This window comes from Nansenia antarctica (genome assembly GCF_963989245.1).
Source record: "Nansenia antarctica genome assembly, chromosome: 14".
NCBI classification, from domain to species: domain Eukaryota; kingdom Metazoa; phylum Chordata; class Actinopteri; order Argentiniformes; family Microstomatidae; genus Nansenia; species Nansenia antarctica.
Genome location: NC_137684.1, coordinates 22,375,006 through 22,400,005, shown reverse-complemented (window position 1 = coordinate 22,400,005; position 25,000 = coordinate 22,375,006). Strand labels below are relative to the sequence as shown.

At 46.7% G+C, this 25,000-nt stretch overlaps 2 protein-coding genes across 2 annotated transcripts in view; both read right to left on the bottom strand.

Annotated features, from left to right (window-relative positions):
* The window catches only part of LOC308169991 (neural-cadherin-like), a gene marked incomplete at both ends in the record, with an annotated part of 79,933 nt that extends 76,552 nt beyond the window's left edge, over positions 1-3,381 (bottom strand). The window contains one exon of the mRNA XM_080544722.1: positions 2,346-3,381. Coding sequence (XP_080400848.1) covers positions 2,346-3,381 — 1,036 coding nt within the window. The remainder of the gene's footprint in view (positions 1-2,345) is intronic.
* A 7,082-nt stretch (positions 3,382-10,463) lies between these two features.
* Positions 10,464-25,000, bottom strand: part of mtss1la (MTSS I-BAR domain containing 2a) — a gene marked incomplete at its 3' end in the record, with an annotated part of 20,609 nt that continues 6,072 nt past the window's right edge. Inside the window, exons 4-16 of the mRNA XM_080544721.1 lie at positions 20,390-20,474; positions 20,176-20,267; positions 19,623-19,697; positions 17,229-17,386; positions 15,627-15,734; positions 15,331-15,428; positions 13,878-14,010; positions 13,486-13,560; positions 13,190-13,348; positions 12,651-12,815; positions 12,033-12,201; positions 11,117-11,491; positions 10,464-10,909 (exon numbers count right to left, since the gene is read on the bottom strand). Coding sequence (XP_080400847.1) covers positions 10,464-10,909; positions 11,117-11,491; positions 12,033-12,201; positions 12,651-12,815; positions 13,190-13,348; positions 13,486-13,560; positions 13,878-14,010; positions 15,331-15,428; positions 15,627-15,734; positions 17,229-17,386; positions 19,623-19,697; positions 20,176-20,267; positions 20,390-20,474 — 2,138 coding nt within the window. The remainder of the gene's footprint in view (positions 10,910-11,116; positions 11,492-12,032; positions 12,202-12,650; positions 12,816-13,189; positions 13,349-13,485; positions 13,561-13,877; positions 14,011-15,330; positions 15,429-15,626; positions 15,735-17,228; positions 17,387-19,622; positions 19,698-20,175; positions 20,268-20,389; positions 20,475-25,000) is intronic.

The following is a 25,000-nucleotide window of genomic DNA, read 5'->3' as shown; positions in this document are numbered from 1 at the left end:
ACACTCTGTAAGCCTACACATCCTCCAGGCACTACCTCTCCCTCCCCTAGACTGTACGCTTCTCACCTCTCCCTCCTCCTGGGCATTGGATGAGTACAGTTATGCTAGAGTGAATCAGACAGACAACTCAGCACAGCCACATCACAGAGTAGGAACAGAACACAGACAGGCTTGTATGCTTCTGAATGCACACACAAGCATACACACACACACACACACACACACACACACACACACACACACACAGTGAAGCATTTTTGTGAAATTGTTTTCTAAATGAAACACACATGCCCCAAAGTCACAAATTACATATAAAACGAGATCAGGTCTCTCTTCACAATTCATTCCACATCACAGGCGGAATATGCAAATACTGTATATTAGTTGGGGGGGGAAACCAGCGGCAAAAATTGGATTAAAGATAGCATGAGCCAAGGAGCTGACTAGAGAACCGAGGCTCTCAGACAACACCGGCTGAGTGGAGGTGATTACCAAAGGCTAAGACAGCTGAAATCACCCTGCCCACTGGTGCTGAAAGGTATGGGGGAACCACTTAAACCTCCCCTCCACCTCACAAAGTCTTGTCCTGTTTGTGCAATACTTGTTCAGTGCCTTTCCAATATAAACAGATTTTGGCCCAGATGTAAGAAGTAAGTCTTGGAAGAGACAGGGCAAATTCTGTTCTGATAAAAAACTAAAGCTGTTCATCTTTACAAAGGAACGTTCCCACCGGCCTCTCTCCAACACAGTAACTTACCAGTCTCTCTGGTATCATGACCTGATTAACAGGCTCTTCCTGTCTCCCTTTGCTAATACCGCAACACGATACAAAGATACTGTGCTCTTGTAGAGGTGCGAATCAGCACCAAGGACAGCTCACCCTGGGTCTCATAGGGCTGGAGTTACAGAGACAGACTGACAGACCGACAGACCAACAGACAAACACTAACATGCATGGACGCACACACAAATACACAGAGAGAGATAGAGAGAGAGAGAGAGAGACACAGAAAGAGAGAGAGAGAGAGAGAGAGGGAGAGAGACACACAAAGAGACAGAGGGGCAGAGAGATAGAGAGACAGAGAGAGACAGAGACAGAGAGAAAGAGAAAGAGAGAGAGAGAGAGAGACAGAGACAGAGAGAAAGAGAGAGAGACAGAGACAGAGAGAGAGAGAGACAGAGAGAGACAGAGACAGAGAGAAAGAGAGGGAGAGAGAGAGAGACAGAGAGGGGGGGCATGTGTGTCTGAAGAAAAAAGACCAGCCCTCAAAGATGCAGCAGTCAAGATTGTGTTTGTCAAGCCACAGACATAAAGGACATGACAGAACTTTGATCTAGATAAGACAAGATGGCAGGTAAGAAATGATGGACGTGACGTGAGCCTCAATGGGAGAGATTGGGCAAGGCTCTGCAGAAAACATCCATGTCTATTTCTATGTTCCAAGAAAGATGGATGCCTATTCACAGGTATATGCAGCCCATACAGTCAGACAAAAAATGATGTGCATGCAGGCTATTAAAAAAACCTGCATGCTGTCACATATTCAAGACCGGCACAAAGACCAAAGCAAACATTTGGCTGCCGTGCCCAAATGATTCCTCTAGGAACTCGTGGGGCCAAACAACTCTACATGCTGTAGGCTTTCACAGTTTCTCTCTCCCTCCAAGAATTCCAGAGGCTGTCTGACCGTGTCAGTGCCACTCTAAATCCCTGGGACTAGAGTGAATGAGAGCAGGATTAAAGGGCTAATGCCAGCAGATGAGAGAGAGAGAGAGCGAGAGAGAGAGAGAGACTTAGTAATGCAGAAAACAACTTCACACAGCAGACTATACGTCTATAAATCTCAATTAACTGGAGTCTGAAAATCAATTTAAAAATCAATTACTACATTAACAATATTGAATGTGTATTTTACCCACAATACACAATAGTTAAAACCATATGCTTAATTGGATATATTAGCACAGTAATATAAATGTAAGCCTAAATCATTCATCACACTTTATTATTATTACGCAATATTACGCAATGTTTACAATTCCAAGTCAGGTACTGTATGTGATGGGCATTATGCGCACACCTGTTGCATGTTCTGCTGTATTGTGAAACATTTGGGTATAGCCTAAGTTTAGCTTTTTTGGACATTACTGATGAACGGTGACTGCATGGGAGACTTTCTATCCAGCTATCCAGATGGTCACAATGTACATAACGGGGCTATTAAAGTGCCATATCATGCATGCGTAATAGCAATTTTCCATTATATATATATTTTTTTTTTGCATTGCACTGCCACTGCGGCTATTGCGCAATTGCAAATGTACGCATTGAACCGGGTACACACCTCGTTTATCCTGTATTTTAACAGTGATTTCCACGAAAGGGTCAGTCTCTCTGTCCAGCTGTCTGGCTATCACGATGTCCCCGCTCTCCCGCCCCACGGTGACGGGGGTCATCTCTGAATCCGGGTGAACCAGCTCAAAGGTGGCTGCCTGGAACCTCGCAGGACTCAGGCTCATTACCATCGACCCGATGCTCGCAGCCTCGGAGACGTTGAGGAAGACCACCACACTGCCCCCCGAGTCCAGCAGTGCCCTGGCCACCCGCCCTGGCCTGTCCCACGCGTCTGACTGACCAGGGCGCAGCGAGGACCACTGTCGTGGACTCACTGTAACCTCCACACCTTTACTCTTTCGAGGGGGCCAACCGTGATCTTTGGCAAAAACATAAAACTTAATTGGTGACGGTGGCAGCCCCAGTATAGAGTCCACCAGTAGAACTTCCCCAGATTTTGGAACCACATAGAAACTGGCGTTTTTGGGGATGGAGAGGTACGTCAGCTCCGCGTTCTTTCCACTGTCCGCGTCGAACGCCTCCACCCGATACACGACCGACCGGAGAGGGGTGGTGTCATTTAAATTTAAACTTATCTGAAGGTCTGCGTTGGGAAAAGTGGGTTCGTTGTCGTTGGTGTCCAAAACGGCCACTTTGACTGAAGCCACCGCGAAAACGACGTGGTCCGCTGCTGAAACGCACGCTTGGCAACATAATAAACCTATACTCAGCAGGTATCCAGAGCGCTCTTCTCTGTCCAAAACCCTGGAAGTCTTGAGCAATATATTTCCCCGTTGGTGGTGGGCAAAGACGCGGAAATCCTCGCTGCCGTTCCCAGACACTTTCAGACGCATCCCCGACCCTCCCGGACACCATTTTTGCGCGTCGATGCGCTTCACCGGAATGCTCAGTCCGTTGACTTTGGACGCCACGGGTGAGTTCTCAAACACATGGCCGTGAAAGAAAGGCAGTTGTTTATTATCCGTTTTGTAGGATCCAAAAACAAACGTCAGAAGATAGGAGATGCATAAAATGCCCCAAATCATGGTTGGTGGTGACGGGTTGCAAGCCTTACCACCCGGGTGGTTCAGGAGGAGTTGTGGCAGCAAATCATTCAAAAGCAAAATATATAACTCCTCTGGAAAGCTCCAAAAAACCTCTCACACATTTTGTCCGATATCTCATCCATTCACTGTGACCTGACGCCGTTGAACTTTCACCTCCTGCGTTCCCATCCTGGTCAGATCTGTGGTTCTGTCTGTCGCCGTTCCGTTCACCGCTGCAGGCAGGTTCAGACTGTTCGCTCACCACGTTCAGCCTTTAGCGCGCTGGACAGCGCCAAACGCCCCTCGGAGGAGCGCCACTCCATACCGTGACGTTAGAATTATAAGGTTCTATCTCCATTTTTGGTCAAAATTGATTTTTTTTACATAATCTGATCCATTAGGTGTTTATTAATGCCTGTGTGGTGTTATTTTTTTAAATGTTGACATTTTTGAGTTAGTAATTCATAAAATACAAAGGTTCCATCTCACAAAACATAATAATGGAATGTAAAAACTTTGACGCTCAATATCTCTGAACTGCCCTGAACGGAGATAGAACCTTATCATTCTAAGCTCACGATATGACAGTCAAAAGCAATTAGACCCACTCCGTTTGCGACGTACAACGCCTCCGTTTGCGGCGTCTGCGACGTGCAACACTTCTGACAACCGTGAACCATTGAGGTCTCTCAGTTATTGATTGATCTCCAACCACCCTGGCCTGAACCCAAAGCCCCGTGGGATTCAGCAGGACTGAGGACTCAGTGCGCTGAGGACGGAGATGTGTTCAAACTCAAAGATTCCGATTATGAATGGGACCGGTGTGACAAATTAGGACTTAGAGGTTAAACGGTTTCCCACTGAAACCTTCATAACTTCTCTTTGGAAATTCAAAAGAAAAAAACACCATGATATTAGGACAGAACTCCCTGTGCAGTATTCCTGTGCTACTAGTATTACACGCTCAGCAGAGTGTGAAAAATGAATACTGTTGCTGCTTCACAGTGGCCCCCCACCAGTGTGGCCAGCCACCAGAACACTAGATACTGTTATCTAGAAGGTACTACTGAATACACAAATCCTCAGAGCACTTCCATGGCTGTTCACTTCCTCAAATCATGACAACTCAGGCAGTTAAATCTATTGGATAATGCATATGGATATGATTTTGCATTATTTATGTTGCCAAAATATTCAGTGTCACAAAATAGATAAGAGGAATGATAGAATAGTATAGAAGCTGAATGTACAGTCACGTCCAAGGGAGGGGGCGGGCTAGTTTGCATGAGGGTGGCAGAGACCCTGCCTGCAGGGAAGGAAAGCCAACAGGTTTAACACACTGTATGACAAAAACAACAAGCAGTGATGAATACAAAATCTTAGAGAAATCTTTCATCATCCCTCTCTTCCACGAGATAACAGAGCCCCAAGGCACCAGGAAACATACACACACACCCAGCCATCGTTAGCTAGCCTCATGTTTTCTTAATGAATAATTGACCAAATCCATTCTGTTCACAAGCGAGAGCAGCTATAGCTTTAGCTTCCCTTAAAGGACTGCACTCAAGGTTGTTTGAGTTGGGGTGTTTTCAGCACAAGTGGTGGGTACCTGTTTGATTTGATTTGATGTATTAGGATCCTCATTCAGCTACTCTTCCTGGGGTCCACACAAAACATAGAAATCATCACAGAAACATATAACAGAGAAGAAAAACATCAACACACATAACAACAAATAACAAAAGTAGTCAAAACAGAAATAAAAGTCAGCAATGCTCAAGGCCTTTTTGGTGAGCGTCACAAAACACATAACAGAAAGGAAAACAGAAAAGAAAACCTGCGTCCGCGCTCCAAGAGAAAGAGAGGGGTGCCAGGTGGTGAGTTAATGGCACAGTATTCACGGTGTTAACACCTTGAAATGAGTGCAGTAAATTTAATGAAATAATCAAATAATAAACGGACAGATGAATGAATGGCAGAACAATTAAAATGCATGACTAGGCACAGGTCTGCTCTATTGTTATTCAGAAGTGCACATTTATAAAAGCCCCGTCCCAAACCCTCATTTGGGTGAAAGCACTGTGATAATGGAGGAAAGGGCATGAAGAATACCACTATATCTATGCATAAGGTAATCATAGTCATAATATTTCCGTATTTTCTGCATTTGGAATTCTCAGCAAAAGCCTATAGGGCTAATTAGCTGTATAGGAGCTGAATAAATGGATAGTATTAACTACTATTTCGACTTGCGCTGTAAGCTCTGTCTACTGTAGGTCTACCTCTGTGAGGAGACACTGATTCATTGTGAAACATACAGGTTTACTGTTTACTTTTGTCGATAACTACAGGGGTCATATACAGTATCACAATTTAGTAGCATGTATATTTTATTCCGTGGTTGACATGGCGCCATAATGGCTTCCTGGTTATTTATGTGTCACTTGGTTTTATTGTATTTTTGGGTGATTTTTAATTTGTTTGAAATGTTTGATCAACTGTTGGTTTCCGTAGTTAATTGTATTGATTACATGAATCTAACAATTCTGCTGAAAATGTAAACTTCAGGGATTAGGCTAGTTGGTTTACAACACCAGGACACCTAGTTGGATTCCTCCTCCCGGACACCCAGACACCCAGCCACCCATCAAGGATATCTCGCACTCCAGCCACGGTCTGTTTGATCCCCTACCATCTAAGAGACTTAGGAAGTACAGGATCCTTAGGTCCTGTACCCAGCAGGCTCCAGAACAGCTTCTTTCACAGAGCTGTCACTCTGATAAACAATCCCCCCCCCACCCACACTCCGCTGAACAATCCCCCCCTCCCCCACATAGGGTACATATCACTGGGCGACCGCCCCTCCTGGTTCCCCCACAGTTGAAAAACGTCTCTCGTGCCCTTTTGAGTGGCAAAAATGCCATTTTGAGTGGCGAAAATTAGAGGATGTGCCCTATTAGTGCCCCTCCAATGGTCTAAACTTGACCATGTGCCCCCACCGTTGAAAAACTAAAGTGCCCTTTTGAATGGCAAAATTAGAGGATGTGCCCTATTGGCTGCCCTTCCAATGGTCTAAACTTGACCATGTGCACTGATGGGGTCCCATGTTGTGCAGTAGGTGCCCTTTTTCCCTTTTCGCCCCCCCTGCCCTTCAAACAGCCTGAGTCCGCCACTGGGTACATTGACAATGTTGAGGTGAGAATCCCTGGGTGAACCAGCATCATCATAACAATCAACAGCTGATGCCAACCTCCTTGTCTCCATCACCGGGGCCCAGTTGTTCAAAACTTTTAATCTGGATCACAATGATCCTGATTCTTTTTTACCATCCAGGGTCAGATGGAGCTGGCTTTATTTTCCCAGTACGACTCAGAATCAGCCAGCTAGATCTGATCCCAGATAGCAAAAAAAGAATCAGGATCATTCTGATCCAGATTAAACGTTTTGAATAGGACCCTTTGTGAATGGAGGAGAATAAGGCTAGTTGCCATCTCTGCCTGGAAGCTCCTTTGTTTCAGTGGCTTTCGGACACCAAGTAGTTTGCAGTCACAGTGGTAGATCAGCCATGCGTTAACAAGGCCTAGCATTTATGGTTTGCCAGAAAAGGTAGAGGTACCACCTCCGTGACCTCATGTGGTACTTGTACCTTGTGATACATGCATCTAGGGAGGTCATCCCTATGTTCCCACAGCCCAATGGTCCCACATTTCTAATATTTATTTATTTTTCTAAATTAGGCCCTATGTTCCCACAGCCCAGTGGTCGAAATGTCCTTTTTTCCCTAAATGCCCAGAGTGACGTATGTGTTACAACACTTTTTATCTGATTTGTTTTATATCAGTTTGTTCAAGAAATGTGTTCACAACAGGTTAAATATAATAAAGGACATGTGATGCAAGCATCAGAATTCTTAAGTGGGTGAATCTTACCTTTAGCAACGAGCAAGCTTTTAAAATGTAACTAATTCTGTCAGATCTGTGACAACCTGGCACAGCCATCTTGGAAATGTTATTAAGGGAAGACAAAATCATATGACCTGTCACACATGACCCTTCAGGATGTTCAGTAGGTGTCACTTTGGGACTTCATGAGTTAAAATCAAGGATAAAGCTGTATACGGAACTTTCCAGAACATTTAAAGGATGTGTGACACCAGTGTTACCGTGGGTCCTTAAGGGTTAAACTTCCTCCTGCTGAAAAGACATTAGTCAAGACTTGAAAATAAGGTCTAAAAAGGATCTAGGATTCAAACAACAAAACAGTCTTCTTACCACATTTTTTCCCCACTTCATTGAAAAATAAACAATATATTATTATATACAATGTAACTACAACATACCTAAAACCGGTTGTGTGGTACTAACTAAGCCACAATAGGTCTACCGCCTCAGGGACCAATTTATGTAAGCTCTAAGGATCGCTCTGGTGTCGGTTTTCTGATTAGAAGCGCCTCAGACTAAGCTAAATGATTACACTCACAAAGGATCATTGATTTAGAGTAGAACTTGTTCCTGCTGTTAAGAATCATGCCTACCTATTAGTGTGCTAAATGAATTCCCCCCACTATCAAAAGGCTTGGGAGATTCAGCCATTAAAATAGAAAGGAAAGAAAATCAGGTTAGCTTAATGTCTCTCTCAGCAAAATAAAAGGTAAGACGTGGGAATAAAATACTAATTCTGTTCTTTTCAGATTACAAAATAGTTTGAAAAGTGACTGAACCTTGCAACTTAACTTTGACTGCCAGCCATGTTCAGAGCGGAGAGCTCCACACTGCCAGACTTTTGGGGCATTTTCGCTTAACTTTGAAGACCCACCAAATATTGACTTTTCGGACTACATAAACATTGAACATATCTACCAAAACTTTAGACTCTCTTCTTTCATCAGAAAAAGAAAGTTTGTTTCTAGCCTCTTTGAGTGTTTAGAAATCGGCCGTAGAACATAGGGTGGTTTCAGCAAAAACACCTGATTTTGACCAATAAACAGAGAAAACGAGCTTTTTCTGCAGAACTTTTTTTTTCTTTTTCTGCACTTTTTCTGTATCATCCGACTCTGAACTGTTTGAAGAGTCGCGCGATGGCCGCAATGCTCCGCGCCGCGTTTGGCACATACCCTGATCCGTTTCGCCATTACTACAACCCACAGCAAGCCACTTCCTTCTCCAGGCTTTTATCGAACTACTGCCCCCATCTGGGACCGAAATACATTACACCCAAGTCTGAAATTCACTCGCTAGGTGTAGAACATGTCAATAACGCGATCCCCGCGAAAAAAAAAAAAAAAATTCTATAAGACGCCAATTGGCGTCTTTGGCAGTCAACGTTACTATTCTATAAGACGCCAATTGGCGTCTTTGGCAGTCAATGAGTTAAGGAAATATTTATTTTTTTACCAAGCCCAAACCATTAGGCTTTTATTGCCACAGGGATTGTCCATTCTGCAGCAGGTAATTGGCAGAATATGTCTAAATACTGATATGTTCATAACTCTAGGAAGATGGTAAAGGATGTGACTGACCGTAAAGTTCCAAAGTAAAGTTATCCAATTATTTTAGGAAGAATTTTGAAAGCCATATGAAAATGTATGATTTCGGAAAGTATTCAGACCCCTTCACTTTTGCACTATGCAAATCAGAGACCCAATAAAAACAAAGATATTCATTCCAAAATTACATGAATTATTGCATTAAGATGGACTCAATTCAACTTATTGAGTCATTTGTTGATGACATTTTTGCATTTTAATAGCATAGCAAAGGGTCTGAATACTTCCGTACATGGGGTATTTCTTGTATTTCAATTTTAATAAATGTACTGACATTTCCAAAAACATGTTTTCGCTTGTTCATGTGTTTTCACAAACACAAATACTTTACTTTAATCCATTTTAAATTGAGTCTATAACACAACAAAATGGGGACAAAGTGAAGGGGTCTGAACACTTTCCTAATGCCCTGGATTTTTAGGTGCATGCTTGGAACTTTGATCTCAATTAAATGGAATATACATGTGTTTGCATTTACTAGGATACATACAACATAATGAAGAGGCTCTGGTCCTCAGAATCAGAGGGCTCCTGTGGCCTCCAGTACTTGCATGTGACCCTGTACAGTAGGCAACTGCAGCATACTGCGATCGTACCAAAAGTCTCAGCTTGACTTGCTTCAACCCTTATTTACATACACGGCCTTACCGGCCTCAAGAATGATCCTCAACTCTTGCTGACTCGTCAAAGGACTGTTGAAGTTATTCGGTATCAGTCACGTCCTCTAGTTTCGTGGAGTGGTGTAAGAAAACCCGTAAGGACTGTTGTACGGCCCCCCACCAACTTAGAGCCTACTTGGAAGGTCTACAGCACCACCCTCTGGTAGCATATTTCAGTCATAAAGACAACCACAAATAAATTAGACGTACAATAAAAAGTCCGTTTAATTGCAGAATATATTGATAGTACATTACAGCAATAAAAACACTGCCATATTGCTCCTATTTTACATGACTTTTACATTTCTCAGAGGCGACTTACACAGTTGTGGTGTTCAGCATATGATACAAATTATTATAATAATACACAATAATACACAACATACAGACAGGCTCACAGAGCACTTGACCCCATCACTTTCAACAGGAGGCTGTGTAGATAAACAGAGACTAATTAGACACAGAGCATTCAACCCCTACATTAGTGGCCTCCTGATCACTGAGTATAAGGGGGGAAAGTCTGGGCTGAAGCAGGAGACAGAGGGAACAGATGATCATCACAGCCACAAAGCTCACACACACACAGACGGAACGAAGAATACAACAACGAAAATAAGTGTTTGTACGCAACACATGACATTGTCCATGGTCATTCATTTACTTCTTTACACATTAAACACTCACTTTCCCTTTCATTTTCATACAGTCTTCACACTGTTGTCAAGATGTGTGTGTGTGTGTGTGTGTGTGTGTGTGTGTGTGTGTGTGTGACGGACCATGGGTTGGAACCCAGTCCGACACCTGTGTTTATTTCACTCCAGAGTTTGAGAGCTTGTTGGTAAGGGGCACCGCTGTTGAGATCCTTCTCCCAGCAGTGACTACCGCAGCCTGGGGGCCGATCTGTCGTTGGACGCAGCCGCCTTGCGGAGCCTCACTCCCCTCCGTATGGACACCAGCATGTCCACGCCCTCTTCGGCACCGGGGGCAGGGTGCTGCTGCTGCTGCTGCGGCAAACAGCTGATCCCGGCTGGGTCCCCGGGCAGAGAGGGGAAGGGGAACTGGCCCTCTCCCAGTGCGTGGGCACTGGCCGCCAGCTCTCCTATCTGCTGCACCAGGCTGTGCCGGTTGGCAGCCAGCTGAGGGTCCTCCTCTGCACCGTGGCCCAGGCCGGGGGGCTGCTGGGCAAACACACTCCTGTCCAGACCTCCGCCAGACCCCCAGGCTGTGTCAGGCAGGCTCAGGCGTTTGGGAGATGCCCTCATGTACTCCAGGGCACTGGCAGAGGGGTCGTCCCCATAGAGGAAGTCCTCACTACCCGTGCGCTGTTTGGGGTTGGGGTAACCTTGTTTGGGGCTGGGGTAACCTTGTTTGGGGCTGGGGTAACCTTGCGTGGGGCAGGAGTAGCTTTGGCTGGGGCTGGGGTAACCTTGGGTGGGAATGGGGTAACCTTGGGTGGGGCTGGGGTAACCTTGGGTGGGGCTGGGGTAACCTTGGGTGGGGCTGGGGTAACCTTGGGTGGGGCTAGGGTAACCTTGGGTGGGGCTGGGGTAGCCTGGAGAGTCTGGCACTGTGGGTGTCTTTACAGGTACAATGGGAGGGCGGATGGGGATAGGGCCGGCGTTGGATGGGGTGCGTCTCACCCCGCTCTTGGAGGAAGGAGTCCGGCGGATGGTGGCTGTCCCGGAGGTGATAGCTCCACTACCCCCCCCGCCGTGGCCATGCGTGCCCCTCGGAGGGCTCGCTCCGGCGGGCAGACCCGCAGTGCTGGCCGGCCTCTTGGTCTGGATCATGCGCCGGTAGTTCTGGGCGATGTTGCTGTGGCGCGGGATGGTGGACGACTTGTCAAAGTCTGCCTGACCGTCGTTGTCAGCGTCCCCGTTCAGAGAGTAGCACTCGTAGTCAGACCCTGGAGATTAGGAGAGAGGAGAGTGTCCAACTGGCTGTAGAGATTGTGTGCCATACCATAGAGGGGTGTGTCCAAACAAAGTGAGTGAAAGTGACTGGTGTCAATGTTAGCTCATGAGGGAATAATGTGAGTGTGTGTGTTTGAGGGATGAATATGGGTGCTTTGGTTTGAATGGACCTATCGCTAAGCCACGCCCCAAAATAGAAAAATGTCCAATCATATCACAGCAAAAGTCACTACAGGCAGAAAACTTGGACAAACAACTCGCTAATATCTGATGGTGAAAAGCTTCTAGACGAAATATTCTTGTCATCTTTAAGAAACATGTCTATTACTTATTGCTGTGGTAAATCAGAAATCAGAAATTTGCCAACTCCAGCCAGATTGTAAGTCATTGGATGTCATTCAGTCACGGTCGGTCAGTCAGTCATTGTCAGTGAAGCGTTTTTTGTTTGTCCGAGTTTTCAAAGGGGGCGTGGCTTAGCGATAGGTCCATTGACATTCTTTGATTCAACCTGCTGTCTCTCAGACTGTGTCTTACCCTGCGAGGGGATGGTGTCCTCGGAGCAGGAGGGTGTGTTGGTCTGTGTGCTGTAACCGCTGGAGTACTGCAGAGAGTCTCTGCTGCTCTTCTGCTGCTGCTCCATACTGAGCCCACGGGTCAGGACCATGGCCAGGGTACTGGCTGCTGGGGAGAGAGGCTCTCCATGCTGACACACACACAGAGCCACAGACAGACACAGACACAGAGACAGAGACAGACACAGAGACAGAGACAGAGACAGAGACAGACACACAGAGCCACAGACAGACACAGACACAGACACAGACACAGACACAGAGACAGAGACAGAGACAGAGAGACAGAGAGACAGAGACAGAGACAGAGACAGAGACAGAGACAGAGACAGAGACAGAGACAGAGACAGAGACAGAGACAGAGACAGAGACAGAGACAGAGACAGAGACAGAGACAGAGACACAGACACAGACACAGACACAGACACACACACACACACACACACACACACACACACACACACACACACACGCTCATTACTATGTGGTAGTGGCCTACTTTAACACCCACATTTTGCAATTTGATAAAGGGGGGGTAAAGTACTGTAACTGAATTTATTTTCTATTCACAGCTCATTACCTTAGCTGCAATCCTGGCCCTGTGGGGGTCGTCCGGATGCACAGCAGCATACCCCTGAGGACTGGGTGGGACTTCCTGTTCCCTCATCCTATCGAGAGACTCCCTCCGCCGCTGGAGAGTGGTGGCCAATGACGGCTCATAGGAACTTTGGGATTTGGCCCAATCCTGTAGCGGTAGGCGTAGTTATGGAGACAATGTCAAAGATGTACCAAACAATGCAAACAATCTAGGGAGTGGACTTGTCTACCATCCAGCAGTTTATCCAGGCTCATGAACAGGTTAAATGCTTTGACAATGTCATTACTATGAGTAAAAAAAAAAGCCAGCTCAGTTTGGCAAATCTTGTCCATAACAGATTTGAACTGAGTTTGATGCACAGCAGAATAGATGGAGATGATGAGGTTAATAAACACATTGTGAGTCAACGCAGGAGGGTTAAGAAGCAAAGAATAAATTAAAACAAAACAACAAAAATAAAAAACAACAAAAATAAAAAAAAGAGACAACCCAAAAAAGAAAAAGTGCAAATGAAAACAAACCTTCCAGCTAGCAGGAACCTTTGATGTGGGTGAGGGGGTGTTGGATCCAGGGGAGTGGTTAAATGTGGGGGACGCAGGAAGTATGACAGAGAGAGGCCTGATGGAGCCAGTGTGAGAGAGAGCAGGGCGGAAGGTACCGAAGGATGAGCATGAGCCATACTGCGGAATGGACAGACAGGTCTGAGTCACGGTGTTCATCAACCAATAGGACACTCCCTGAGGCCCACTTAGAGAAAACTAAGGTTGTGTGTGTGTGTGTGTGTGTGTGTGTGTCTGTGTGTGTGTGTGGTACTAACCGCTGTGGGAGAGTTGCATTCACTAACAGATTGGCAGGTCTCTGATGCCTCTGAGGAGGCGGAGCTTGTTGACTTCTGCAGGAAAGTGAGAGCGATACAGAGAGGAGTGGGAAACGGAGAGGGATGAGGAGGGGAGTGAGCAATAGAGATGGATGAGAGTTCTTCCAAAGGGACCTTACAAGCACCGTTGAGAAACTCGCACATTAGATTGCTCTATTCGCCGTGGGATATTGCATCAGTTTTGTGGCCTTAATGTGTGCTATTGTTACCAAGTAAACCCCACCGGACAGAGGCTAGACTAGTAAGTTGTCATCAGTATCAAACGCAGGCTGAGTTGCAGTATCAGTAACCAACAAGTGGATCTGACCCAGAGCAGAGAAGATGGGCTTTACCTGGCTGGTGATGTCTGAGGGCATGGGGGAGGGGGGCTTGGAGTGGGCATTGGCATCCTGGGAGATGAACCCAGAGTCGTGGGAGGAGACGCTGCTAAGACGGTGGGCACCTCCAGAGGGCATCTGGAGAATGCTGGAGGGAGGGAGGGAGGGAGGGAAAAGAGATGCAGCAGTGAATACACAGAAAGCAGTCAGAATACACTTGCAACATCCCTGCAATGTTTGAAACATTGTTTTGTCCTCTCCCCCCCCTTTCATCCCTGTTATATCACCCTCTCTGCCTCTGCCTTCCTCTCTCTAACCCTCTTTCCTACTTTCTCACTTCCCTCTCATCTTCTTCTCTCCCGCTCTAACCTCACCCCCAGGCTACAGTGCTGCTTGAAAGCGTGTGAACCCCTTGTGCAATTTCTTTTTACCATGAAATCTTTATTTAATCAGAACCAGTCTTTTTTTATCTGACATAGGTTTAGGAATCAGGAGGAAATCATGCGTGTAGTAGAAGAATTTGAAAGATTATTAGTGCAGATTATTAGTGCATTAAATTAGTGCAGGTGCAAAAATAAGTGAACCCCAAGTTGCATTGGTTAAATAAAGTACGGTAGGTAAGTAGAATCAGGTGAGTCAATAATTTGGTAACAAATGAACTAATCGAAGGAGAGATCTTTAGGAAAGAGTTTAGGCAGGACTCGTGCGAAACCTGGTCAGTTTTGTGTTACACCCATACAGGTGAATGGAAAACACACCATGCTGAGAGGAAAGGAGATCTCAGAGGATGTCAGGAAGAGAGTATTGAGAGCACATCAGTCTGGGAAAAGCTATAAAATCATCTCAACAAGATTTGATCAGTCCACTGTGAGGCAAATCATTTACAAATGGAAAGCACGAGAATACTCTGTGCGTGTGTGTGTGTGTGTGTGTGTGTGTGTGTGTGTGTGTGTGTGTGTGCGTGCGTGTGTGTGTGATTGCGTCTCCCGTAGTTGCGTAGTTTCCGGGTTCAGAGCACCGCTGGCCTCCGCGTTGTGACTGCTGCTTCTGTTTCCCTGTCCCTGTTTCCCTGTCCCTGTCTCCCTGTCCTGGTCCTGTCTTTAAGTGTCATGTCCTAAAGTGTTTTTAGTCCGCGTTTACGTTGTTTTGTATGCTTCGCCTTTGCCCAAAAGTCTCAGCTTTTTTGTTGTTTTTTGTAACACCTCAAACCCCACTCCATTGTGAGTACCGCAAGCTATTGACTGAAGAGGTTCACATATTTTCGCACACATGAAATTTGTGAGTTTTTGTTAAATAAACCATGAAAAAAAAATATATAATTTGTTTGTATCTTGTAGGTCTTTATTATGAATTGGGGTTTAGGCTTAATGATGGCCAAGTTTGACTCGTTGGTCCACCAGCCCTTTTGCGCATCTGGGGGAACATCTGTGAAGGACACACTGCTCTATCTCTGATAGTGTTGTTGTACCTGCACATGCTGCTCTTCCTGGACCCAGCACTGCTGGGAGAGGAGGGGGGAGTCTGGTACGACCAGCTGTAGTCGGAGCCCTTCAGGTCCCTGATCACCTGAGGGAGGGAGAACAGAGGACAGCATCCAGTTACCCAAAATGCAACATGCAAGTCTGCACAGGAGCTATAGGGCTCCCTGTTGAGGCTGTGTGTATTTGTGGGTTGTTTGCACGTAGCTTGTGTAATTGCAGACTGAAAGAGTGTTATGGAGGTTGTTTCTGTTATTGTTGTTTAAATAATATATGAGGCTGATACCTGCTCACTGGCCGGCGGCAGTTTGTGAGGGTCTTCCGTGAGCACAGTGAGGTCATCAACAATGGCCTGCAGGTGTGTGACCTCTCCCAGCATGGCGATCTCTTCATTCTGCAGAGTAACAATAATAATAATACAGAATTATTCAACAGGCCATACACAACACCACAGTCGAGAGGAAGCAGCATGAATAATAACACAAGCCAAGGCCAAGGCAGGCCAACATATCTAATATAAACAAACTAAACAACTGGGATTGGTACATCCCAATATTATGTTTTGGGCGGTTTTTTTCCTGAGTACAAGATTATGCTTTTATTAACGAGACAGGCACAGAAGCAGCAGATAAGACGGGTATGTTTCGGGCTTTTAATATATAATAGGTGACACGGTCTGGTCATTTGGGCCGCAAGTCGGCAACCAATCAAAATATTCAGACTTTTATTTTGAAACACAGAAATCCATTTCAACGTTATTGAAAATCACAACACAAACCCGCTAGTCAGGCCAAAATACTCCCGCCGACTGCTACCTAGTTAACTATAACCCTCTTATATTGTTAGCAGGCTCACAAAACAGGCTATGTTAGTTGACTAGCGAGTGTGTCATTGATTTTCAAAAACACTGAAATGTATTTACATTTTTCGAAAGAAAAGTCTGAACATTAAATCGGATGCAGACTTGCGGACCAAATGACCAGACCGTGTCTCATATGTAGCCGTTAATTATGGAAGAATATTCATTATTGAACTTATAAATGCCTCACAAGCTTAGTTCAACTGTCTTACCTCAACAAAACCCAAAATATAAGCAGTGTAATATTCAACACTATATATCTTCGAAACATGATAATTTCTCCAGCCCCATCCCTCAGCAGTTTACAAAAAAAATGGCAGGGTGACTATTGTTGTTGTTGTTTGAATCCCATATTGCCCCGTTAACTACCATCCACCTGGGTGAGTCTAAAAGCCAATGCACACGGCGTGCGATTTTGTCGCACCGAGAAATTCGATTCCATTGTTTTGAATGAGACAATGCACACGGCGTGCGATGCGATATTGTCGCACGACAACAATCTCAATTGAATGAATGAGTGAATTGAGAATAGAATGTTGTCGTGCGACAAAATCGCACGCCGTGTGCATTGGCCTTAAAGGGACCTTCCTGACCAGCATCCCAGCCTGACAGCCTGACTAGTTCAAACCCTAAAACTGACCCTGACATTAACCCTAACCTTTTAACAGATCTGGAAATGTAACATTGGTTTGCTGGTCAAGTGTGTCCCCTTGTGTTCTTCCCCCTATCCATGGGTCCTTTCCATTCCAAATGTCTACACCTCCCCTTGAATTGTAGAATACCCTTCGTGCCGAAGGGATGTTTTTTGTTGACTTGGTGAAGGGGATATTTGGAGGGGACAAAATTCCCCCTTCCTATGGTTACAACGGAATGGAATCGCCCTGATGTGCCCCTCCATCTTACATCCAGGCAAAACGGAGATTGCCTCCTCGAGTGAAAGGAGGGGAATGCACTGAATTCAAAATGTCTTTCAGAATGGAAAGGAGCCCATGTTAAGACTTCCTGTGTATCCCAGTCTTCCTCTCTCACCACCACAGGCTGCAGCAGGTTGATAAAGGCGCAGTAGCGCCCCCTCTCCTCCAGTAGGGCTCGGCGCACCGCCTGCCTCTCCGTCTCCTCCATCAGCAGGTACATGTCACTGACGTCCTGCATGGCACTGTCCAGCTGGGGGCGCAAGTTACCCCTGCCTGGGGGAGGGACAGGGGGCCAAGGTGGGAGGAGGGAGCAAGAGGGGGGGGTAGGTAGGCAAGAAGACAGAAGAGAAGGGGAAGAAGGAGCAGAGGCAAGAGGAGGGCAAGACGCAACAGAATTTGGAGGCAGGGGCATTTAGTGAAAGGAGAAAGAGAAGTAAAAGGATGAGGATGAAGTGACGTGTGGAGAAGAGAGAAATAAAAGCCAGAAAAGGGAGGGAGGAGGAGAGAAGAGAGAACGGAGGTTGAACATTGCGGTAAGTTTGGGTCCATTGGGCCAAACACAGATAAACAACCCTCAATGACACAATGTGTAAACGAGGATGAGGACAGACCACTAGGATCTGCCAGGATGTTGCTAAACATCCATAACCACGAACAATAACCACAAACAAACAAGATGTCCATATGGAGATGCTCAACAAATGTACTCAAACGAACACGGTTAAGTGCAGTACGGGGCTACACCTTAGGGCCGACCTGAACCATACAGTGCTGCCTGGCACATAGATTTTACTTTCACACTGCCCTTTCCAGCACTAACCAGACCAGCCCAGTACAGCTCAGCTTGGCTTGGCTCGGTTCGGTTCGGCCATGTAGTGTGAATTAGGGTGCAGCAGACACAACACATACTGTAGTCAGGTGCCATGCAAAGAGACAGCCTGGTGAGACATGACGTCACAAGAAGATCAACAGGCAGATCAGACAAATAGGATGAAGAGTTAATCGTGATGAACAGTCTTTCACACAAAACACAACACTGGGTTAGATGATGGGACACAGGTAAAGTGATGCAGGACGGGACACCCATCTGAGCTATTTAAGCAGGACACTGCAACATGAGAGTGAGAGAGAGAGAGAAGGAGGGAGAGAGAGAGAGAGAGTACAGCACACATACCTAGAAGCTCTAAAGCGAGGAAATAGGCCAGAGAGGAAGGATAGAAGAAGGGGCGAGAGGAGACAGGGGGAAGGGGGAAGCATAAACAAAGATCCCAATGTTAGAGTTATCACATTTAAACTGCATTACATTCATAAGGTAAGCATACAAATAGAGGTGCTGTTTGAATTCAGAGGAGGAAGCTAAGATATCGATACAGTCAGTCCACGCAATGAAACACCTTTTGAATGCTTGGCAGTAAATGAAATCACCAATCATGGAAACCCGTGACAGTGCAATTTATCATTCTGGTCACTAGACGGCACCATCTCTCACATCCTCCAACTCTATCCGGTGTTAAGCGACAGGCAATTATAGCTTGTTTCTTCTCTTGTATTTCCATCCCTCAGCACCAAAGGGACGACATAAGCGGCCTGTCAAACCACGTGTTGATACAGACCCAAAATACACCCGAAATACTCGGAATACTTCAACCAGAATGCATGTGAAAAGGTGAAAATCGGTTGCTAACTGTCTGGAGGGAGAAGGCACAGTGCAATGCTGCCTTGAGGATAAGCTTTGAGTGACATGTTGATAATGTACCAGGCCTTTATCTATCATCAATGTAGATCTACTGGATCTATAAGCAATGCTGATCCACCACATGTATAAGCCACGTAGATCTAATGGAGCCATTAGCGATAGATCTAGTCTTCAACAGCCAGCCATTAAAGCTCCTCCAGCCAGGTGACAGGTCAGTGGTGCTGGGTCTGACCTTACTAAAACAAGTCAGGTGAACAAGACCATACATAGAGGGTACTGGTGGCCTAGTGGATAGTGAGTTGGACTGGTGAATGGCGAATGGTCATGAATTCAAATCCCACCAGGGAACACCACCACTAGCGTGCCCTTGAGTAAGGCACTCACTTAAGTTACTCCAGGGAGACTCTCCCTGTAACCTCTAATTATAAGTCGCTTTGGATAAAAGTGTCTGCTAAATGGTTCAAATATCAATAATATAAACTGTACCCGTCTAACCGTCATCAATGATCACGGTTCCTGAACATGACCTCATGATATTATCTGCCCCATAAGTTTGTGTTCTTTGTTTGTTTATGTATGATGTTTCTCTGATTGTGTAGTCGTGTGTTATGCCTGAAATGTTGCTGAAAAAAAGGATAAAATAAGTATTAAAAAAAAGATATATCAATAATATAACCATGTAGGTCCAAATGCTGTTTGGATGGGTCACCTCCTGAGCAGACGCTTCCTCCTTTCTTTTACATGATCCTTTTTTTTCCGTCCCGCTCCTGTAACGACTTGGATGTGCCTAAAAAAACGTTCTGGTTATCTTACCTTTCCTGGCCTTCTTCTGGAGTTTCACGGTGTCGGAGGACTTCCTCTTGATCTCCTGACGAGACCTCTTGTATTCTGAGGAGCAGAGAGGGAGGAGTTACAACCGCGGTCCGTCTACGACACTACCCGCGTCACAACGACCCGAGGTTTCAGAGATATATGCCGTAGTACTCAGCACTCGAGTTGAGGGGGGATGAGGGGGGGATGGCATCCCCCCCCCTGAAATAAAAACGGTCAAAATCATCTCCCTTCTAAAACTGCTATCCCCCTTTCCATCCGTTATGTCATTTTATCATTGAACGTGCTATTTCAACATTTGTTATATTATACATTTTTAGTAAAATACTGTGGGGGGCGAGGGAGGGGGCACGCACACATGCAATGACATGTTTACCAAGTCACTGACACTGAAGTCACTGACGCTGTGGGGATGCTAAAATCGTCCCCGTATGATCAAATCCACCATCCCCCCCCTGATTTTCTTTTACAACTCGAGTACTGTATGCCGTAGTACTGAACATTGGTCAACAGATGTGTGTGTTCTGTCCCTCACCTTTGGCATGGTCTTTGTCCAGTTGGTTAGTAGTCTTCTTCCACTCCTCTATCCTGTCCTGTAGGGGAGTGACTAGGCCTTCCATAAGAGCGCTGCAGAGAAGAGGAAGGGAGAGGGAGGGAGGGAGGGTTAGGAGAAGAATAACCTCAACAGAAGCACCACGCACAGGGAGGTACGGAGACGACCCAGGGGGGTGTTGAGTTGAACCACTTACTTGGTGAAGTGGCGTAGTTTAGTTTCGATGCTGCGGTGTCGCATGCACATCCTCGTCAAAGCTGAGCCGATGTCCCTGGTGGCACCTGGAGAGAGAGAGAGAGAGAGAGAGAGAGAGAGAGAGAGAGAGAGAGAGAGAGAGAGAGAGAGAGAGAGAGCAGAGAGAGAGAGAGAGAGAGAGAGAGAGAGTCTGAGTTGTATGACACATCCACTAGGGGGCGACATTGTAGACTATAAAAAGGGAGCTCAGGCCAGAACGCTCTGTTTGCTTGTTATTCACACCAAGGGTCTTGACGGGGAATGTAAAACACTAGGCCTATATCTATTACATTGCTTCTACACCTCTTCATCAACACATGGCCTTACTCTACTGGTTTTCTTTCACAGATTTAATTGCATTCAGTGATTTAGCTTTTACACTACAGTGATTAACAGCTTGGCTGAGTTGGTCACTGTACTTTTCCTCTCTGGCCAAGTCAAGTGTAATTAAAACGGGGTCTTAAGCCCTAAAGCCAAGGCTGCCCCGCATCCACCACCCGCCCCCACCAGGGGTCAGACTGCATCTGACCCCTGGTTCTCACAGTCCTGTACTGTAATATCTGACAGGATTGATCCTGTTGTAATCTGGGACACAGCTAATCTGGTAAAGGGTCTCACCACACACACACATCCGGGATAGAGTGGCTGAGAATTTAGGAAGGGGGTGGGACACTATGTAAATCTGTAAATCACACCACCTGTCTGTCTGCCCTCACAAACACACACACACACACACACACACACACACACACCTCAACACCAGACAGACACACAGGGATGAGGTGTTTGTATATACCTCTGTTTTGTGTTTCTCTGTTTTGTGTGTGTGTGTGTGTGTGTGTGTGTGTGTGTGTGTGTGTGTGTGTGCATGCTTGAGTTTGTGTCTGTCTGTGTGTTTGTGTGTGTGTGTGTGTGTGTGTGTGTGTGTGTGTGTGTGTGTGCGTGTGTGTGTGTGTGTGTGTGTGTGTGTGTGTGTGTGTGTGTGTGTGTGTGTGTGTGTGTATGCGTGTGTGTGTGTGTGTGTGTGTGTATGCGTGTGTGTGTGTGTGTGTGTGAGGGCAGGCAGACAGGTGGTGTGATTTACATATCCCCCCCCTCCCCCTTCCTAAATTCTCACCCACTCTATCCTGAAGGGAAAAAGGAGGGAACCCTGTAAGGGGATATCCCTCCATTCTTCCTCGGCCTGCTCTGCCTTTCCTGTTCGCTCCGCGATTCCTAAACACCATTCATCCAGGGGAACTGGGAGAGGCCGGCTCTAACCCGCCCTACTCACAGAGGACCGAGTCTACCAGCCCCTGCAGAGCTAATGCTAACTCCACACAGGGGACAGGGGAAGAGTACCACACACCGCCAATCTAAAACTGGGTTGAAAAACACAGTCTTGAGGAATGCTGTTGGGATATCTGTTTACTGAGAAGTGATGTCATTCCAGAGAGCATGGGTTAACCCAATCGAGTTCATGCTAGATCACATCCCGGTGTTAAGACTTGAGAAGCTTTCAACACACATGAGGAGGATTCCCTGGAGTATTATGGGACTTCAATGCCCCACCCAAAGGATTATAGTTCAAAAGCATTCAAGTGCGGTTTATCTGGACTCCATCTCACAGAGGCATCAGTGTCCTGGCAGATGCAGAATGGCTTTGGGGGAGGCGGTGGGTGGGGGTGCTGTCATAGGGCTGCATTGCTTTTCCAGGTGACTGAGAAGGGGAGGGGGAGCTAAAGGTGAGAGGTCAACTCGTCGAATCGCCCACATACACATGGAGCTCTCTATGGGGAGGAAGTGACACAGAGACCCTACCAGCCCCCCCCCGGCCCCCACTCTCTTTCTAGGTCTACCGAGCAAAGTGTTCTCTCATCACAGAAGGTGTCGGTATAACAGGTCACACACACATGCAACCCTCTCTCTCTCTCTCTTTCTCTCTCTCTCTCTCTCTCTCTCTCTCTCTCTCCAAACATTAGTACAGTATAAAGGACTTCGCTAACACAATGACTACTCCTCCCCCCCCCCTATCTCTCTCTCTCTCTCTCTGTCTCTCTGTTCTAGTCTAAACAACTCATGATCAATTCTGTAACCCTAGCTGTTTAGCCTCTCGGGCAGAACGAACATGCCTGTATAGAGGACATAGACACAATGGGGTAAACACACAGACGCGCAAATGTGCTCATACAATGACGATGCTCTTGAATGGACATGGATGCGCACAAACGCCACACAAACACACGCACGCACGCACACACGCATGCATGCACACTCACACACACGCACACACACAGGTTATGTGTTTCCCTGGCTCACAGCGGTACAGGAGGCGTCCACAGCTGCAGATCAGTTCTGAGAGGGTGAGTTGGCAGGATGAGGGAGGCGGAGGGGGAGGGACGGAGAGAGAGGGGGGGGGGGGGTGGAGTTGTGGGGCCTTTTATCTCTATAACAGACCTTCCCAATGTCACTGTCAGACAAACCCAGCCTCCCCGCTCTCCCCCACCCCACCCCGCCCCATCCTCTCTCTCTCTCTCTCTCGCTCTCTCTCTCTCCTACAGTCCCCAGCTCCTATCCCATCTAACACCTGCCAGCTTCCCCTTCCCCTCCCCTCCCAGGAGGGGATCGGCGGACAGCTAACATCCTGGAGGGGGTCTTCTTCCTGCGTCCAGGACAGGAGGCTCTGGCCCCTGGCCCCGACCGGACGCACTGCAGGGTGGGCCAGGCCCGGGTCGTGCTCCAACTCCCACTAATACATACAGCCATGGACAGGGGAAGGCGGTCCAAACGCTCCGCTCTCTAGTCTGGGAGGGATCCAGCACATACTGAGACTGAGGGCCCGGGCCTGGGGAAGCCATTCTCCCAGAACTGGACACCCAGGGGCACGGGGAGGTTCAGGGCAAGCCCCCCTTAAACACACACACACACACACACACACATACATACATACATACATACATACACACACACAATGTGGCACAAAGCAATATCTCAAGTGTGTAAAAAGCACATGACACATTGTGATATTTTAGAGGCACATAAACCCGATACAACCAGGTTGCTCCCTCATTTGGAACAGCGTCGGGTTGGTAATGGTGAACAGCACTACTACATGTACATGCCCGGCTTTCGGTCCGATGAGTTGGCTGGTTCCAACCAATGATCTGGTTCTGATTATCCACACTGAACCTCAGGGGAGGAGCAGTACTTTAATAGCCCTGCTTTATAGGGGGCTCCCCCCCGCCCCCCCCCCCCCCCCCCCCGCCCCCCCCCCCCCCCCCCCCCCCCACACACACACACACACACACACACATACCCCATCAGCCAGGAGCTGCAGTCATACTGCCCAGAGGCCTCAGCCTCACTGATGTGTTCAACATGGGAGCAGACCAGACCATCCCTCGACAGTTGCCCTGTTACTCTGAGTCTACCAGGTTGGAATCACAAACTGTTGAGAAATAATTCCACTGGAATCAGAAAGTGTCTTAACGGGTTCCAATGGAATATGAACTTGTTTTGGTTTTCGTTGGAATCAGAACTGTTTTTTTGGTTCCATTGGAATTAGGTTGGCTAACAGTTAAAGCCCGGTTGGAGTGTTCTTCTCGAGTGCGCTATGTACTTCCTGTGTCAATATGTTTATGTAGGCTGTTCAGAGAGGGAGGTACAGAACATCCTCAGTGTTAGAATTCCAAGAATATCAATCCCTTGATGTCGAACTGTTGTGCAGCAGCTGTTTAAGTTAGAAGGAAGTCTCTCAACCCTAAATAAAACAGTTATTGCGCACGTCGGCACTTTCACCGTTTAGCAAAGGCTTAACCTTCTCTCACCCCTTTTAATAGCTTCAGAGAAATGTGCTGGCAAGAACACAGCAGAGGCCAATGATAGAAGAAATAAAGAGGGGGGATGGGGAGGAGAGGATGAAAGAGGTTAGTCACTGTGGGGATGAGTGAAGGGACGACGGAAGTGCTGGACGACCGCTGCAGGTGCAGCTGTGTGTGCCAGGGTATATATCCTCTCTGTGTGTGTGTGTGTGTGTGTGTGTGTGTGTGTGTGTGTGTGTGTGTGTGTACGCGTGTGTTTCTTGTTTTGTGTACATTTATTCTATTTGATTCTATTTTCTTTACTGTTTAACTTTAAATTGTTTCATCTCTTTAGCCTGAGGGGGGGGGGGTGGGGGGGTCGACTCTTTGAGAATGTCTCCTGGGTGGCTAGTGAGTGACAGCCTCTAAGTATGTAAGTGCAACAGTATGAGACTCTCCAGAATGACATCGTCTTCCAGCCACTTTTGGTGAAGTGTCCCTTTAAACACCATCTAGAGTACAACACTGCAAGAGACAATGAGAGACTGAGAGGGGGAATCAACTAGGGATCTGGTACAGACACAGACAATACAGTGAATCACTTCACCCCTCAGAGGAATTCTCTTTGTGACTCATGGTGGTGTGGGCTAGCCGTAAACATGTTCTGGACTACATTAGACAGTAGACAGGATATAATTTAGAAGAGGAGGAGGAGGAGGAGGAGGAAGAGGTAGATATTTACTGCTGAAGGAACTTCCTGCCGAGGGACAGGACCGTTGCTAAAAATATACCCC